A 13,876-nucleotide genomic window follows, 5' to 3' on the forward strand; every position below is an offset into this window, starting at 1 on the left:
GCTTACCGATTTCTTTAGCCTTTGTGACAATATGCGTCATAGCTGGAGGCTCAATAGAGTCTTTGGCCTTGGCTGTCGCCACCGCTGCCGAGGCACAAGATAACATGAGTTAGACAGACAAACAGACGGACAGACCAACGAGGTCAAACGCAGTAGCAAGGTGTGAGCGTGGGGCTGCTTACTCTTGGTGATCTTGAAAGCTCGACACATTGTGCAGTCGAAACTGCCGTCCGCCGCCTTCTCCACGTCCTCCTCCAAATGGAGACCCTGGCAGGAGCCGTGAATCCACCTACGGGTGTGTGTGTGTGTGTGTGTGTGTGTGGGGGGGGCACAGAGGGAGGGTTATGTCCAAAGAATGGCTTCATTTGGGAAAATGACCCACAAACCCACAGACAAAAGTGGTTTCTAGGGGAGGAAATGACTTTGGCCACCTGTCACACTGGCGGCACTGCACCACCAGCTCTCCTTCACTGTAGTCCAGCTGGCAGATGGGGCAAGAGGCCAGGCTGGCACAGGGGCCACACTGGGTGTAGTTATTCTGCCAGTCGCACCTCAGGCCTGGGGAGGTGGCACCGCACTGGGTGCAGGATACACACCTGGGGGGGGGGGGGGGGGGGGGGGGGGGCAGAGAGAGCCTGTCACTGGAGTGCTGCTTCAGGAGCTCAATGGATGAAAATCTAACTTATTTGTTCTTTGTTGTTTTAATTATAATTATTATTTTGTAAAAACACACAAGAAAAAAACAGAAGCTTAAGTTGCTTTTTTACCAATTTTGAAACTGAACTGACTGGAACCCAGTTCCAAAGACACACCAAAAACAGAACATAGACATGAAAGAAGCTAACTTGCATTAGCACAGTATTAACGTGCTCACCACTTGCACTTCCAGCTGTCCTTGGGCACGTTCTGCAGGGGTGGGTCCAGGCAGTAAGTGTGGTAGCTGATGTCACAGTCGTCACACAGCAGGAGGCGCCCCGGGTCGCTGGCCTCGCCGCATGCCTCACACACCGTACACTCCAGGCAACGCCAGCCTTTATTCAGCACCACCTTGGTGATCTGGGGAAATCGACCGGGTCAAACCCTAAAGCGTGGCCTCGAGGGCAGGAAGAACGGTGCAGGATTATCCAGGCACAGGGAAAGGCTCACCTTGATGCCGACACAGAAGGGGTGGTAGCACTGTCCACACTGAGCACAGGCGAGGAGTCGGCCCTCGGCCCCAAGTCCGAAACTCCCACACACCACACACATGTCCTGGAGCACAGAAATCCCATACTGCTCAACACTTTCAAATCACATAGACTAGTGGCAGTTTCCCCCGGGTTAGAATCAAGTAAAACAAGGATGCTCACTTGTTTCAATGTGAAACTGTCGTTGCTGGAGAATATGACCACCGTGTTGTGCATGGCGTTGTCCTCCTCTTCCTTCACGGGGTATGGCATCTCCATGGTAGTCACCTGAAGGTGGTCGTCAAACACACGGGCGCTAAGGTTACAGTATTTTCACTTGAGCGTCCAAACCTTTTGTTGCACCGTTTCATGTAGTGGGGGATCAAATCAAAATTTTCATAAGGTTTTCATTATTCCTCCCTATACAGCCTCTACATGTGACAGACCATCACAAGATCTTCCACACTAGGCAGCCTCTGTATTGGAATATGGATTAGCCTTTTCATGGTTGGTGTTGCATCACCCTTCAGGTATTGAGTAACATGCTCCCTAGAGCTGAGTTTGTAAATTGAATAATTAAAACTGATTGATCTGTCAACAAGTTCATAATTACCGTTTACAACATACCCACAGCAGCCCCCCCCCCGTCCTCCCCCGTCCTCCACACACACACAGGAAACTTGTCAGATAGCATGGGCAGAAGATAAATTCTCAATACAAGTAGATTGTCTGGTATGTGTGGAGGCCATGTTGGGCATGTTGGGCAGGGTTAAAGCAGGCAGGTGACTGTGGCCTACCCCAGAGTTCACTGAAGGACAAGCTCCGTTCTTCCCCCTGGCTCGGCCACGCCCCCCTCTGCCCGACAGCCCCGCCCCTCTGGGCCTCCGCCTACCCGGGAAGGCGGACCCTCGACCCTGTGGACAGAGGAACACACACACACACCTCAGCTGGAGTGTATTCACACAAACTGGACCTGGAAAGACACTCAATACTTTAGTTCTACTTTCTGCGCGCATGGTTGCTTTTGCCTGGGACAAATAAGCCTATTCCCTGGCAACGTGACACTGCAGAAAGAAGTAAGCAAACTGCAAACAGGATAGACATGGTCTGTTGCACTTTTCAAACTGAATCTGGACACAGGTCAAACTGACAGGTTTGACACGTTCTATACGGCACAGGCACACTAAATCCTACACTTTTCATAAATGAAGATGAAGAAAGTGTGCCAGAGCCAGAGGGGTCCTCGCTAGCTGCCCGCTGCGCTGCTCTGAGTCTGCTATCTATGCTGACCGAGATAAGGCTGAGAGAGGAAGTACGGCACGGCTCCTCTGCTTCCAGAGGTCACTTCCTCTGTGGTGCTTACTGCACTGTGGCAGAGCTGCTGTGGCTGAGGAACGCTGTGGTTTTTAATGAATCGCTGAGGAAAAAGAGATACCTGCATTTGTATCCTGATTTTAAAGCAAAGATAATGACAAACAGTTAATATATTACACACTAGTGTTTATTTAGGGGATTTTGAATTTATAGCTGTCCACCAGTCATTTCTGAATCATACTCCTACTTTGCCCCTCCCCTGATTTTTACTATGAAGTGTCTTAGCATAATGGTCGTTTAAAAAATATCCAGTGTTTCCTCTATGTTGATTTTGCCTGCCCGCCACGGCTACATTTCTGCCGCCACGGTATCAGAAATAGGGCTGTTAAAAATTTTTGGCCGTCTATCAGCAGTGATTGTTAGAGTGCATGTCGGAGAATAGCACGGACACGCGCATCACATCGCAGTTGAGATTGCGTGCGTGCGTCCTTGAGAACTGTAAGTCGTATAACTTATGTTATCAGTTCATTCAAGCCTGTTATTGAATAAGTTTATAGTTCTTGCAAATTTAAATTAAGTTAACTGGTGATTTTCTTTGTTTGTATTCTTCCCCTGCTAGCTAAATTGCACGTCTGTTGATTCGATAGCGATTGCTGCCCTTGCTCACATTTGTATTTTTTGTACAGACCTGCCACCACTGCCAAAAAAGATCCCAGAGGAAACACTGATGTCACAGCCTTTTTTGTGTGACAGTGGGCTGTTTAGGCGTTCATGGGCTGTGGACAGAAGCCTGGAATGTGTTTTTCATTTCAATTTAAGTTATTTTAAGGTAGTTTGTGTATTTTCAGTAAGGGGGCCCCGTGAATAATCCACAATTTCCAACCCTACCCTCCCAAGACCCCCTTCCAGGTGTCCGTTGAACCTGGCTGGGCACCCTTTCAGAACTTCACAAGTAACCTTCCCTTAAATCTCGCAGTAATCAAGCTATTGTCTCCAAAGCGACATATTTCAGGCATCCACCATCCGCTTCAAACAAATAAGGCCAGACATCCCAACAAGTAAACAAACACTTTTAAAAAGATGACCAACAATCAGAAAAACATCTCTGGCTCCAAGCAGGGAAACAGCATTGCGTATGGCCAGGAAGGATACAGCGATCATTAGTGTTAATCACTGCTCTATTATCAGTCCGCTCTCTGAGATACAGCATGACAAACATAAATAGCTCCAACCCTGAGTTCAATCACAAGGCTGTCAAAAAACATTCTGGAGAGAAACAGAAAGGACCTGCCATTCTATACGGTCCCTCTATGAGATTAGTTTCTCTTCCATAAGACACACGCTCCTGATTGTAGCAATATACGGTGACGGTTGGCCAAAAGCCCAGTGACACGAATCAACACGTGTTGGCACTGCTAGTCTACGTCGCTCACAGGAGAGGCTACTGCTGGCTCTCCCTCTGCAGAGCCCCAGGGGGTATTTACCACTCGGATGCTCCAGCCGGGGCTTGAGCTGGAGGGCTGCCTGGTCTTTGGAACGTCCCACCCCTCTGGCTGGTCGGGAGACCAGGACGAGGGGGAGCTCACACTGCTATGGGGGCTCCATGCGCCCTAAGGTGGGTAAGGGGGGATGGGGAGGGGTCAGGAGTAAGAGGAGGGTTGGGTGAGAGAGGGAGGGAGGGCGACAAAATGCAGCAACTTAAAAACCAAGGCCAGCAAAGAAACAAAAACATAACCAGAGAGATGTTAAAGAGAGAGATGCAGTGAGTTCAGGCTTAATGTTGCTTGAGATAGTAACCACCATGAGGTAGTTTAAGCTGAGCAATTGATGCAAAGGATCAGACACACTTGGACATGAACTTAATACAGATGTTTATACTGTGAGCACTCGAGATCATCAGATATCGACCCATTTGTTACTTTGATCTAGGCGCTTCGGGTTTTACATGACACAGAACAATGAAGTTGACATGCAGATGGTTGTCAAAAAAGTGTTAGTTAAAATGAGACAACAGTGTTTCAAGAAGTAGGTGTGTGTTGTTAGCATAGAGTATTGTATGCATTAGAGTTGTGGATATTTAGTCTTGATTCTGTTTCACGTATAAGTTTTAAGTTGTTTGTATCAATTACACTGGCTCTCATTACAAAACACTGGTTCTCATTACAAAACACTGGATCTCATTACAAAACACTGGATGTTATTACAAAACCCTGGCTCTCATTACAAAATCTGTTTCACAAAAGGAACACCTCTACAGTGGACAGAGGAATCATCTATTGGGAAGAAAACTCCCTTGAGAACCACCCAACAGATCTAGTCTGACCCAGACTCAACTGATTTTGCATCACAATGGCAAAAACATACTGCTAGATCAGCGAGAGTTCTTTATGCCAAAAAGTTGTCTACTCAATCGTTAAGTCAATTAAATCCAATTGAGTGTGCATTTTGTGAATGAAAATGGGTGTACTATGTATAGAATACTCTTAAATGGAACTCTAATATGGAAAAAGATTCTATACCCCTTGGGTTGGAAAGAATATTCTGACAACAAGGTTAAATTGCAGATGGTTAGCTCTGCTGATGGTGTTTTTATATATTGGCTAAACTGTTTAACCATATATTTTTCCATTCGTATATATATATTGTATATATGTTAAAAGTGATGCGTACAATGATCTCGCTGCCCATAACCATAACATAATTTTTTTTGCAGGAGATTCTGCGTAGAGAGACAGAGACAGAAGCACAATCGTGTTAGTCGCACAGCAACCTTCACATGGCAGCGCTCGCCAAGGCAACAGCCCCGTGCAGCGGGAAAGAGGCCATGCAACCTCTCGCCATGGCAACTGCGTGCCTGGCGTGTTGACAGAACGAGTGAGGTGGGAGTCAAGTCAGAGTGACGGACGGCGTGCGCTTCTGTAAAAAGCGCAGAAAAGACTGGACAGATTTGTGTTAGACCCCCCCCCCCAACCCGACTCATCCTACAAATACAAATACAATTCTTTCCTTTGTCTCTAATTGTTATTTTTGTGTGCTGCACAAGCATATGTAGAGAGGTTTAAACTCTTGTTGAAGACAAAGTTCATCAGCTTGTTTGGAGATGAATCATGGACACAGATGAAGAGCATGTTATGGATGTTGTCACATGTTAAAGAGGAATGGATGCTTGTACTGAAACGGACCAGGCTGACGGCAAATTAAATCAGAAGGGGAAGGGGGGGTGGAGGGGGGGGGGGGGGAATGGGGTGGGGGAGAGGTCTTGCCTCTGTTGTTCTCAGAATACATAAATACACACACTGGAGGTTGCAAGCTCTGCTTGACTGTATTTGATGACAAGTAGGCAGATCAGATCTAAACCCTGGAAACGGCGGTTTACAACACAATATCTAATCCACCTGCAAGATCCCAGTCCTTAAAATCTCCAATCTCATTAAATACATGACGAGCAGCTTATCGCTGAACTGCAACAATCTGACCTACTCTGCAGAGCTGTCTTCTTAAAAGAAGCAGAAAAAAAAAATCATAACCAACTAGAGATGGTACAATTTCTGGGGAAATTGTAGGGTGTGCTTGCTTGCATCGGTTGCAGATGGGTCCGTTTATTATGAAACAAGCTGAACACCGCTTGAAACAAGCTATTCTAACAACGTTGTCACTGGCAGTATTTTTCAGATGGAATCGCAATTCAAACAGTACCATCTGCTAACTGAAAATATGCCCCCAAACACGTTAATAAGCTTAATATCTATTTATGGGGAAATGGCTAATTCTAAAGAAGTTTCCTGGAAGCGATCATTGTCTAGCCTGAAGTTGTCATACTCATAATTCTAGTCAGAATAGGAGTCTGATACCGCTCCGTTGGGCTGTGAGTATGGGGCGTGTTTCAACCGAACCCTGAAAGAAATGCCTCTTCGCTTAATTGGATAGACCTACAACCAATCAGAGCAACGTAGTATGTTAACTTTGACCTAATCCCGTAGGAAGGACGGCAAGAACATATTTTCCATCGACAAATGCCTTGATTGCGTTTCTCTGTTCCTCTTTAAAAATTAATGCGCTGTCGATGTCTTCTAAAACAGACTCGATGGCAGAATCATCACATCTCAGCTCTCCAGCTGCAGCCATGTTTGTTGAAAACAAATTGCTCAAAAGCGCTCTTTGGTGACGTGGTTGATTACGTTATTGTTTATCATCTGTCCATCATCGTATAAAGCCCGCCCTGACAATTTGATTGGTCCGAACAGTTCCTGTTCGGAGATAGTTTTTCCCAAATCTAGCGACCCCAGACACAACTTCCCAATCAAATGTTTTTGTGGGCGGGGCTAAATTGGCCTGGCACCCAGGCTAATCATTGTCAGTAACAAAGGCAAAAGCGACCATTTGGTCTCAGTCTAGAGCCCTGCGTGGAGAAGCTGAATTGTGCTACGGGCAAGCTAGCCTAGCTGCTGGTGCTAGCCAAACTTCACTGAGGGTATTGTTTGAATGCGCCGGAAATGAAAAACATTTCTTTTGACATAAAGTGTAGGCTGTGTCATTGAAGACAATGACGCACCACACAAGCTTGAGTTTAAATACATTATTTAATTTGACATTACTTACTATACATGCAAGTCTTGAATTGCCTAAATATATGATGCTGCTAGTCAGTGCCGCTGCTCCCACCACGTGCATCACGTGCTGTGCGTAGGGCACCAAGTGCTGAGGGGTCACCAAAAATAGCCTAATGATAAATCATAATAATTATAATGCCGAGATTATTTCAGTATAGAAATATTAGGCCCTTTTTAGGCATGTATATCACAATTGTTATTATATTTTATTATATATATTTAATTGCTCAAGATATATAAGATTATATATATATAAGATTATATATTATTATATATATTTAAATTGCCCCCCCCCCCACAAACTAAAACAAACACTCAACTTTCCAAGCTCCCCGTGGGTGCCTTTCCCTATCAGTGGTCTGTTGGATTGCGCCTGACGGAAGTTTGACAGTAGGCTAAAAGTCAATTTTTTTGTAAATGGCCTCGAAAAGACAGCAGGAGTCAGAAGCAGAGAAAGAAGAAGAAACTGCGAGATGATGCCCATGCATCACTTGCAGATAAGTCCATGTTTAATCATTGTTAAATACGGGAAATGTGCTGCTAATGTAATGGTTAGCCTATGCATACACTTCGAACTAGCTGACGTTATTGCTAATGTTATTAAACTCAAATATGTTTTAACTTAGGTGCAAGCTAAATTTAGATTTTACTGTTAAACATTATCTATGCATTTTACAAGTAACTGACGGTAGCTAGCTGTTACTTTACTTTACATTCTATGATGCTTTTATATTCGATTTATCAAATCGTTTTTAAATGAGTTAAAAGGTAGAGCTCCTTGGCTGCATGCTTTCAGTTTTAAATGTTATAATTTGAAAAACCAGGCTAAGAAACGTAAGGGTGGGGCTCAAAAATTAAGAGACAAAAAGACATCACCTTTACTAGACAAGGTTTTACCAATTGAAAAACGGCTGTTTATTTTGCATAAAGCTCAAAAAACTATTTTGCGCTCAAATAAAGGCATCATAAAGGAATTATGCTTAGGGCACCAAAATGGCTGGCAGCGGCACTGCTGCTAGTACATTAGCACGTCGTATCTATGTATTGTTGCTCACGTGTGCTGACGTTGTGACGTAGGCTAGCACTGAGTTCCCTTGTGCGACAAAAGTCACTTTTTGCCACAAAAACTTAATTCAAACCTAAACCGTGCAACGGAACGTAATTCCCAATAGAAGCAACGCAATCATGACCAAGACGAACATTTTGACACCAACGTTGTCTATGTAGTCCAAATATTGAGGTATCCTTATGGGTGCAAAAATAATAATAATGTATATGTGAGAGAACAAAGGTTGTGCCCTTGCCGAAGGCAAAGCACACCCAATTAGGGTTAGCCACAGCAGAATAAGTAGAATTTAGTTCCCAACCTGTTTAACCCTGGGCCTCCCGGGAGAGAACTTCCTCTTAGTGATGGCTGGCTTCCCCATGCCGATCTTGGGTGTGAGTGGTATGTGAGTGGTGGAGGTCACCAGGCCTGTGTGCTCCCCCTGGCCAGGGAGGCCATGGGGGTGGGGGGGCTCTCTGGGGGAGGTTCCCATGGCGAGAGGGGAGGAGTGGGTGGGAGAGGCAGCCATCTCCGCCAACCTGTCCAGGGAGGCCTTGAGGGGCTTGTGGTCGGAGGAGGATGGGCTGAGGTGGAAGAGGCCAGACTTGCTCTCCAGGCTGGTGTCCATGTCCTCCACAGCCTCTGGAGACTCTGCCCTCTCAGCCAGGCTTCCAGGAACATGTTCCCCTCTCCTCCGCTCCCTGGCCTCCTTGGGGGCCGTCTCCAGCGCTGCTGACAGCGGTCCCGAGGGCCACACGTCCATGGGCTCATCCTTGACCGTTAGCGGACCGGTAGCAGCTTCTTTGGTGGGTGAGATGATGGCCTTGACTTCCTTTGTGCTGAGTTGAACAGAATGGGTTTCTGTCTCTGCTGGCTTCGTGGGTCCTGTAGTGTCCTGTGGCTGCTCTGGCCTCACTGACAGCTGCGTGGGTGGGGGCTGATCCAACTTCTCCACGTTCTCTCCTACTGGTGGAATTTCTGAAGACAAGAACAAACAAATATTGTTAACACATTGGAATGATGACACACATTTTAGTACATTCCCATAAATTAGCAGAAGGCATATTTAACCAAGATGGTAAGTTGCTAAAGAAAGTATGTCTATATTCAACACCTAGTATTATATAGATCCATCTAGTATAGGCCCGTCTAGTATCTAGTATTATATAAACCCCTCTAACATCTAGTATTATATAGACCATTCTAACATCTAGTATGATATAAGCAACCTGACATGTCTAGTATGTGAGGACGCTGTATGTGGATGTAGTCAATATTAGGTGCTAGTTTGCTGCTGATGCTCAGAGGAATGAATGACCAAGTTGGTTAGACCAACCTGATAGGGCCTTGGTTGTGTCTTTGTTGACAGGAACCTCCTTGGCCCCCCCATCACCATCAGCTTCCCCTGAAACTGCAGGAAGTGGACAGAGAAGGACATTTTTAATCCGGAAACTCAATACAACAGGATTCACTGTGTAAAGATGAAAGATTACAAAAGCAATGACGGACTTCAACCACATTCTCACATGCACACGCACACACATCCCTGAATCTCCCCATGTCAACCTAGATGGCGTGTGCGCCCAGCCGAGTCCTCGCTGCTAGAGGGAAGGGTAACCATGACAACCAGGCCGCGGAGTTCTGTCGAGCATCGGGGGCTGGTGAGTGTGCAGTTTCTAGGTACGTACGCACCCAACAGAAGCACACAGTCGGAAGTCAATAAGACAGTGATTGAGCATTCGAAAACATCGATCAGGCCACAACAGCGGTAGCCAGTCCCCATCTCTGATGCTACGCTAACTGCCCCGCGTCATGTCTCCCTAGGAGCAACTGTGCGAAAAGTAAACAACAGCTCGAGTTAACACGGCGGCGCAAATCGCACCAGCTGTAATTGGTTCCCCCACCGTGGCTGGAGGTACCTGTAATCCGAGTCATGGTAAGCCTGGTGCTAAGCCCTGCAATGAGGAGGATCCTTCCAGGTGACGGCTGCTCACTTTAATGACCTCAATTACAGGGCTCTGGGAGGAGGGGAGTGGCTGGAAAGATGAGACCGTCCCTGGTTACAGCTTCACCTACAGGGTGACGGCAGGGTTCCTAGTCACATGTTTCTCGAAAAATGCATCCCCATGTTTACCTTTGAGAGCCAGTGTAAGTAGCAGAGAAGAGCATCGCTCTGTCAGACAATGTATGCCAAGTGAAAGGCCGCCATCCATAAAATGAATATCAAATGGACGGAAACTCCAGCTTTCGAACAATCGACAGTGAATGGAAATACCCACCCTCCAGGAGAAAGGAGGGCTGTGTGTATTTGGAGGGGCATAATGACCGGGCACACCTTCCACGAGCAACACTCTCTCTCAGGTCTCTCAGTCAGGGGAGACACAGACTGGAGAAGGGGGTCTGGCGAGGTTAGCCTGCTGCACATTTCCCTGACCTACTAGAGCTCCTCCCCCGGAGCTAGGAGCCTGGAGCCCACAGGGCCAAGGCTGGAGATCAGGGTTCTAAATTAACACCCGCCAAATGCGGGTTAAAATTCATTTTGGCGTGTTAATAAAAACTCACTAGCCAGTTTGGCCGGTGATGAGGCATTACATGAATGATACATAAGGCTCTGTTCTCGACATGGTCTCGTCATTTATCCCCTGGCAGTACTTCCTACGTTTCCCATGAACACTGTGCCGTAATGCTACGTGATAACGTTTTATACGCCCATTGGCTGCGCGCAGTTTGAAGTGAAACCAACGCGAGAAACCATGGAAACGAACGGAGCGTCCACCAGAAAACATAGGAGTTAATAAGAGCTAACTAGAGTAGTAGAGGAAAGTAAATAAGTTAACTAAATGCGGCGGTGGTTAGAACAAACTTCTGGGGGCGAGAAGAGGAAAGAGGCAGGGGATGAGGATATTGAAAGCACTAGCTCTAGAGAAACGAAGAAAATAAAATTTAATGCCAAATGGCTGACGGGTCGGGAATGGCTTGTGTTTGACAATGAACATTTTGTCATGTTTTGTAAGGATTGCCGCATGTACGCTAAAGAAAAAAACAAATTGAACAATTTTGTGGTGGGAACAAATAATTTTTAAGTTGAGGCAGTAAAGGACCATGAGAGTGCCCGAAGTCATCAGGAGAGCCTAAGGATTAAAACTGCCAAGACAGGTCGTGTTGAAGAGAGCCTTGCTGGGAAAAGCCTTGCTTTATTAACATCAATGCTGTTCTGAGGGCAAAAGCCAAGGGGTTCCTCAAAATAGGCAAGGATGGTGGAGTTCTCAGATTTTGCTGCCTTCTCCATGACACCATCTATCAACTGAGCAGCCTCTCCAAGTCACTGCAGAGGTCAGTGTCAACCCTGGCTGAAGCTCAGAGCTGCCTTTCCTCCACTCAGGCTGTCATAGAAAAGTACAAGTCAAGGTATGTATGATATGTCCTACAATTTAGGATTTGATTTTAGGTTGTGTTGGTGTGTTTTCACCTCAGTATAAACAAAAAGACACCCATCCATCTATCTCTGCACAACTGTAGACCTGGGCCTAAGCTGAGAGCAGTGCTGGACACAGACACCTATGAGGGAGTCCTCCTGAAGCCTACTGATGCCGACCAACATGACAAGGCAAAGAATGAGCTAATCGATTCTTTGTGCCGGTGCATCACTGCTAGATTTAGTGATCTGAACAGTGGTGTCCTGCAGGCTATGCGGCTGACCAGTTTCCAGTGCTGGCCAGAGGCCAACACAAGTTCAGGTTGGCAATTTAACTGTAATGAACAAATCTTTACGCATTTTATGTTTTAAGACAACTGCTTAACCTTTTATTGTTTTCCCTTTTGTTTTCAGAATTTGGTGATGAAGAGGTAAACAAACTCATTAGTCACTTCCAACCTATTTTACTGTCTGCTGGAGTGGATGTGGAGTTGATCCCTGATCAATGGACAATTCTCAAGACTGAACTGTACACAGCAGGATTCAGCCAAGGTACTTGGAGAATGAAGTCTGAAAAAAAAAAAATCTCATACTGATATAGCTTATCAACAGCATTTTGTTTATCAAGAATCAGAGTAAATGTCATTTGTTAAAGGACAATCCAAATTTGATGCCATCTTTTAATAACTTAAGACGCATTTGAAAATGTATAATGGTTTGCCAGTGCATAATGCATATTGTCTGTCTCACCCTGCTACAGGAACCTTTGAGAAGACCTGGCCTACTGTAAACAGAATGCTGCGCCATCGGTGTCCGGATGTCCTTGATCTTTTTGATGCTCTCCTCACCATCCCTGCAACTACAGCTGACTGTGAAAGAGGGTTCAGTGTAATGAAGCAGGTAAAGAGTGACTGGCGCTAACGCCTAAAAGGTGAGACCCTCTCTGACCTCCTTAAAACCCAGTTGTGCTCACCTGACAAAGACTTTGATCCAACCAAAGCCATTGACATCTGGCATGCTGACAGTTTGTGCTCACGCAGGCCTGACTTTCTGCGCAAACATGAAACAAAAGCAACAGAGAGTGGCTCAGGTTCTGATAGCACCTCTGAAGAAGAAGAGCTCTGAAGATTCAAATGATAGATCCCCAATATTTGCACTTTCTGTGTATATTTTGTTGTATAACACTTTTGATGCTTTTCCTTTTTTTTGTTTGTTTGTTTTTACCTGCTAGTGACTTTACCCATTTCAGTACAAGCTCAAAATAACATTGAACCATCCACACAGGAAATGCAGGATTGTTGCATCCTGCATGTTGTATGATGACATTAACGTGATCACTTTCAGGAGATTGATTCCATGGATCATCTGTGGTAAACAGGACACGTCATAGAAATTATTGTTGTGATGGAATGTCAGCAGAAACGGTTGAGACGTTTGTTGGGACAAGCTAATGATTGTTGCCTAACTGGCATATTGTTGTTATTAGCCATTTACAATAAATCGTGTCCCTACTTAGTCACGTTTTGGTGATTTCACATACCCTTGCATCATACTTCTGTGCTTCCTTTTGTGTTTTTCATGCCAACAATGTGAATACAACGATCAAATGCATCGAGTAAAACTCATAATTGTTCTTATTTTCACCGGAAAGAATTTGGCTAGTAGAAATTCTGAATGGCTGGTAACTTTCTAAAGTTACCAGCCACATTGGCTGGTGATCAAAAAAGTTAATTTAGAACCCTGCTGGAGATGTGTTCCTCAGCAGGGCCAGCCCCAAGGCCGACCAGACTCTCTGGGACCCTGTCTGTCTGACATTCAGTTGCTGGTGAAAACTATGGATGTGCACTGCTGAAGGTGCCCTAGAGTAGTAGGAGGAGAAGGAAGAGAAGGATGAAAAGGAGGATGACGAGGAGGAGGAAAAGGAAGGATGAAAAGGGGGCCAGGCAATCCAGGCGTGCAGATGTCATGTGATAAGCCCCTGAGGCCTAGGACTGGTCCCCTTAACACAATCTAACTCCAAACACTCCCAGCTCCACAGGAGAAGGAGGGAGGGAGTTTTAACTTCACATTTTCAAAGCTAAGAATTACAAAGACAACGTTGTTGCTTTAATCTACTGATCCCGGGACACCATCTGGTCATTGATGCTTTAGAAGCCCGTGACGAACGCCTGTAATTCTGAATTGAGGCGTGGCAGAGAAGAAGTGAAAGAGAGAGAGGGAGATAGAGCAAGCGGAGGAGAGGGATGAGGGTGTGTCCTGCTCTATCTGGTCTTCATCCACCCCTCCTCCATTCCTTAATCTGCCACACCAAAGAGGGCATCAACCC

The 13,876-nt window shown here is 45.7% G+C and overlaps 1 protein-coding gene across 4 annotated transcripts in view; it reads right to left on the reverse strand.

Moving 5' to 3' along the window:
* Positions 1 to 13,876, reverse strand: part of kmt2cb (lysine (K)-specific methyltransferase 2Cb) — a 57,964-nt gene that overhangs the window by 26,395 nt on the left and 17,693 nt on the right. For 3 of the 4 annotated variants that reach the window (XM_067252437.1, XM_067252438.1, XM_067252436.1), the window contains exons 1-6: positions 1,350 to 1,449; positions 1,147 to 1,251; positions 875 to 1,056; positions 432 to 596; positions 183 to 289; positions 7 to 84 (exon numbers count right to left, since the gene is read on the reverse strand). In XM_067252437.1, the coding sequence (XP_067108538.1) occupies positions 7 to 84; positions 183 to 289; positions 432 to 596; positions 875 to 1,056; positions 1,147 to 1,251; positions 1,350 to 1,445 (733 nt within the window). In that variant the 5' untranslated portion in view covers positions 1,446 to 1,449. Of the gene's footprint in view, positions 1 to 6; positions 85 to 182; positions 290 to 431; positions 597 to 874; positions 1,057 to 1,146; positions 1,252 to 1,349; positions 1,455 to 1,963; positions 2,081 to 3,964; positions 4,091 to 8,457; positions 9,114 to 9,471; positions 9,547 to 13,876 lie in introns of those variants that run through there. The other variant, XM_067252440.1, reaches the window with a different exon arrangement.

This window comes from Osmerus mordax, chromosome 16 (assembly GCF_038355195.1).
Source record: "Osmerus mordax isolate fOsmMor3 chromosome 16, fOsmMor3.pri, whole genome shotgun sequence".
Classification (NCBI taxonomy): domain Eukaryota; kingdom Metazoa; phylum Chordata; class Actinopteri; order Osmeriformes; family Osmeridae; genus Osmerus; species Osmerus mordax.